The sequence below is a fragment of the Citrus sinensis genome, chromosome 6 (genome assembly GCF_022201045.2).
Source record: "Citrus sinensis cultivar Valencia sweet orange chromosome 6, DVS_A1.0, whole genome shotgun sequence".
NCBI classification, from domain to species: Eukaryota; Viridiplantae; Streptophyta; class Magnoliopsida; order Sapindales; family Rutaceae; genus Citrus; species Citrus sinensis.
Window position 1 is genome coordinate 5,226,737 of NC_068561.1, and position 5,172 is coordinate 5,231,908.

Below are 5,172 nucleotides of genomic sequence, written 5' to 3' on the forward strand. Positions count from 1 at the left end.
GCCAAAACCTTATTTTGCAACTAAATACTGAAAACATACATTAAGATTACAAACACAGCATTGATTCTATGAAAATTTCAGAGTAACAATGGATTTAAGGAAAAGTGAAAAAAGGGAAAAAATAAAATCTGACAAACTAATTCAAGGTCAAATTGGCATTGTGCATTTCTTTTGAGAATGTCCTAACAAATGGCAACGACCACATTGAACAATTCTCTTAGGGCGCTTAAAATTTTCTACACGAAGAACCTTCTTTTTTGGCCTTCCAGGTGGCCGGCGAGTTTTGGGTGGGCGTATTGTGATATCAAGCTTGGCAACTCCACCCTCAGCCCCCTCACCGGGTTCCTTCCATCGGCTTTTATCTGGGATAGCATTTATCATCTGTGAATAAGTCTCTCGATAACTAGCAACAGTGAAACAAGGCTCAGCAAAAAGATGGACATTTTGCCCACAAGAAAGAAGTGCAGCAGCGGCATGAGCACAAGGTAAACCATAAAGTTGCCAACGGCGACACGAGCACACACGACTTCGTATATCCACAATATTTGTTCGCTCAGTTGACACAATCTCAAATTCAATTTCATTTGCACGAAGTACTTGATAGCATCGTGCATCAGCAATTGCTTCCATAATTTGCCTCTCTGTAGATGGTACTAGAATTGAAGTCCACCGCATGCCCATCTCCCGACGATCGTTAAACCAAGATGTTAATTGATGCCGAATATACTCCATCATCTGCACAACAGGGAGCTCGTGACATTCTAAAGCCCAATTATATAACAACTCTGTCACACCAAGCGTAAAATGGCCATATCGCACCCCTTCAAAATATGCTATAGCCCACAATTGGGGAGGGAACTGTTGAAACCATGGTATGACATCCTGTGATATCTCTACCATCTCAGAGATTTTAGCTTCAAATTCAACTGTCGTAAGTGCATAAACAGCATTCCAGAAGATATTAACCAACTTCGTGTTTTTAAATGTGTCCCGAAAATTTTCACTAACATAGCGCAGACAAAAACAATGAAAAGCACTTGGAAAATGTGTTTCGACTGCCTCTACAATGCCTCTTTGTCTTTCTGACAGTATTGTTAGTCTAGGCATGTTGTCAGTATTAACCCCCAGAAGCTTCCGCAATTCTGACATGAACCACATCCAATTTTCATCACTTTCCACATCAACAATAGCAATAGCCAAAGGAAACAATGCATCCTCGGCATCAACACCTGCAGCACAAAGTAGTGTACCCAAGTATTTCCCTTTCAGATTTGCTTTGTCTAACTCCAAAAGTGGCCTACAAGCATTTATAAACCCATATATTGATGCACGATAAGAAATAAAGAGCCGATGGAAACAATTTTCTTGTCCAGTTGCAAAAACGGATGCAATGCTTCCTGGATTTGTTTTCCTTATTTGCTCACAGTATGCAGGAAGAAGTCGATAACCTTCTTCATAAGTCCCATGAAGTGCAGCCATGCTGCGCTCCTTTCCACGCCAAGCTTGCATATAAGACACGGCAACTCCATGCTGATCACGGATATCTTGTAGGATTTCCTTTGGTTTATACTGTGGATTATCCCTTATGCGAGCTTCTACTGATCTAGCAACCCAACCCACGGATGCTTGCTGATGATGGAGGTTCTGAACTCCTTCACAGGTATGCTCTCCATGCAAGGTTCTAATGGAAAAAGTTGGAACTCCAGGACATTTTGCTACATGAACACGCCATGGACAACCTTCTTTGGAGCACTTGGCTATAAACCGGCTGCGATCTGATTTCACTATCCGTAGATCAAAATGTAGTGCTATAGCAATATCTTTCAAAGTTCTTCTGCAAGTTTCAACATCAGGAAATTCTTGCCCAATAGATAATGTAGGTTCTGCCAAACTAAGCGAATCATTTGGTACAGTCAAAGCATGGTCAGCCATGAATTCAGAAAACAAAAGAGCACCAATGCCAGGTATTTCAAAGGGTTCCCCTCATGCTGAATACAGATTGACGTTTGTCGATTGTAGAAAAACCACCACATAAACTCTAATCTGCAATAGAAAACAAACAGAAAAGGAAATGAACTTAAAATACAGAAAAGTATGTAGTAATAGACAATATTAAAATGGAAATAAATCTCTTGCTGGCTAACATTAAATCACCCAGACGATTTATTAAAGCAACTTGAGAGAAGGGGTAAAATCATGAAAGAAATTGAAACCCCAAGACTTTATATTTAAATAATAAATTTGAGTATTCTACCCCTGGCCACCCCCATAAAAAAATAGATCTCCAAAAATATTTACTTCGTAAAATTATACATCTAAATAAGCTACAAGAAGCAGACAGCACAGAAATTTGTTCAATTACCACTTGACCTGAAAGGCAAACGTTAATATTTAAGCTTATAAATACAGTCCCGACAACAATATATAGCTCTAGCATATCGTGTCATGTACAAGGCATATGGATCAAACACAAATACAAACACAACCACACCCACAAAGATTAAAACTATCACAAAAACAATGAGCAGATTCAAACAGAAGACCACTTGGCCAACTTTACTGGGATACCATGTTAAATTACTCTTGACCTAGAAGCAAAAGCTTATTGGTAAGGGACCAAAACTAGTATTAAAGCTCTAATAAATTCAAAACAGAAAACAAATCATTAACATTATTAAATATAAATAAATACTTCCAATATGGGACTTCTTTTTTTTCCCTGATAAGAAACAAGAAAATATATTAAATATGGAGCAGTAGTCCACAAAAGAAAGACTAAAAGAAGAAAAGAACCGAAAACAGAAACATCATTTGACAAAAGTAAAGCTTTAGTTTTTTCTTGTAAAAGACTTAAAAGAATTAAGCAATGGTTTTTTCATTGTCGTGAAAGAGCTGAATAATGAAGATAGGTCTGATCAGGTCCAAAACAGAAACATTGTTTGACAACAGCCTCCTACTTTTGATAAATGAAAAAACAAAGAAATCCACTAAAACACAGTACAAATAAACGCCATAAGACCTGAAAAAATGTATTTCCTAAAGAAGATCATAGCCTTTCTCTTCAGCATCTTCGAAAATGCTTCTATTCCCCTCCAACCAATCACCCCAAAAACTGACATCATACAGCAATTCCATAAAACCTTTGCTTTATTACCTCCTCTAAAAGCATTAAAACATTCTATGCACATCAAATAAAAGTAGCATTTGTTCTTCATCTTTAATACAAATTCAGTTTCTTATCAAAGGAAAAAAAGTTGCATTTGTAATTTCGAGTAAAATAAGCCATTCACATCAAACTAATTTCATCACATACTCCAAAAAATTTAATCACTCATGCCAATTCTTAATCTTCATGAAATCAAGTTCAACTATTCAATGCAACCCAGAAGTAAATTTAACTCATGGTATCCATTTCCATCATGCTAGGTTTTGAAACATTCACTTAGAGTTAAAAGGAAGAACAAAATTGGACAAAAAAAAAATGGGGATCATTATACAAGAATGTAAAAGCAAACATTTTTGTAATGTCATTTCTAAACAAATAATCAAATAAGACGAAAGAGCCTCCTAGACATACTTATCGGTGTGTTACTTGAGAGAAAAGTATATCAATTCCAAGACACGGCTTAATTACAAGCATCCTTTCCAGCATATAATTGTTCGACTCAATGAAATACTAGGGCATAGCTCAACTCAGGGTGATTGGTTGACTTAACCTCAAATCATCATTCAGCACTATGGACTCTGAGTCCAAACTTTGGATCAGAGCAAATTGCCTAACACTATAATACTTCTTTAATGAGTTGCATTTGCAAAATATACATCATTTCCTCTTATCTGCTTGATTCAAATGAAAATGTAGCACAAGACTTGAAGTTGGATGATTTCTTTCCTGTTAACAGACTTCTAAGAATAAAAGCTGCAGTACCATTATCTACCCTGATAGCAAATCATTTGCCTGCACTAAAAAATCCATAAGAAGCATCCTCAACTGCTACGCCAATGTTTTGTAATTAAAATTGCTCAAGACAACCTGGCTACAGCATATGAGAAACCTACAGCACCACTCTAATAATTATGTGAATGATTACATTCGAATCCCAAGTATATTAAGTTACAAGGAATGAAACTGTAAGTTCTGAAAGAAATATAATTGATCAGAAACCTACTGGATACAAGCTTATCTCTTCAGTCTCAAAAATTGGTAAGTTCGTAATTCTCCAAAAGTTGATTTTAGTACACATTTTGGTTAACAAGAAGCTTTTACAAATTCCTAAAGCTGCAATAATCTATTACAAGGAATCCCTACATGTTATAACTAGCTCAATGTGAGTCTACCTAATGACTCGAGGGAAAAAAATTAAATCCCAGCTCAACCCAGCAAAGAAAATCAGTCTCATTTTGTTGTTAAAAAACAAAACTTAACATGAATGCTGTTACAGAAGAAAATTTCAGTTTTCCCCAGATGTCCAAGAGTGGATCCAAAGACAGATTGGTGAATTGACATTAACAAACCCACTTAATTAATGAAAATTTAAGTCCAAAAAGGGTAATATTTATATGGTATGAGAATTTCTTAGAAGTCTTGGAACTAATACTACAACTATACAAACGAAAATGAAGAATTTGAATAGTGGGTCCTCTGCCTACAAATTTAAAAAAAATGAAAGAGGAAGAACCTGGCAAAAGGGTATGGCTGCTTCTTTGTTCTTCCTTGTTTCTTCAGTCGTTGTAAGCGATTGAAGGAGAAGGAGAAGGCGAGGTGGTGGACCAAACTCTGTAACAAAGACTCTCTCTGTTCTCTGATTGTTTTCTCGATAATCAAACACAGCCACCATTTTAGAGATTTCAAGTTTCTTTATTGTTTATTTTTGACCTTCATAGTTTGTATTTTTATCAGATAGATCCAACTTGTCTGATAATTAATGCATTGAGTTTGAGTTATAAATTAGATCCCCATATTTTAGTTAAATCACACGATGATGACCCCGTTTATATTTTGTTTGAAATGAATCCTTTCTGTCTAATATTTTTTTTTAAATCCAAAATTAATTTATGATCCTTTTCCAAAAAAAAAAAAAATCAATTATGATTAAAAAAGTCTAAAATCAATTATTTTATTCTTAAAATAATTTAAACTATCATGTTGATGACAATAAAATTATTGATTTC

General features: G+C 35.5%; 1 protein-coding gene across 1 annotated transcript; it reads right to left on the minus strand.

Moving 5' to 3' along the window:
- Positions 1-40: 40 nt before the first annotated feature.
- On the minus strand, positions 41-4,846 carry LOC102619364 (uncharacterized). The gene is made up of 2 exons (XM_006491712.4): positions 4,680-4,846; positions 41-2,043 (listed from the first exon to the last, which is right to left on the minus strand). The coding sequence occupies exon 2, from the start codon at positions 1,930-1,932 to the stop codon at positions 148-150; it is 1,785 nt and encodes a 594-aa protein (XP_006491775.1). The 5' UTR covers positions 1,933-2,043; positions 4,680-4,846; the 3' UTR covers positions 41-147.
- Between the last annotated feature and the right edge of the window lie 326 nt (positions 4,847-5,172).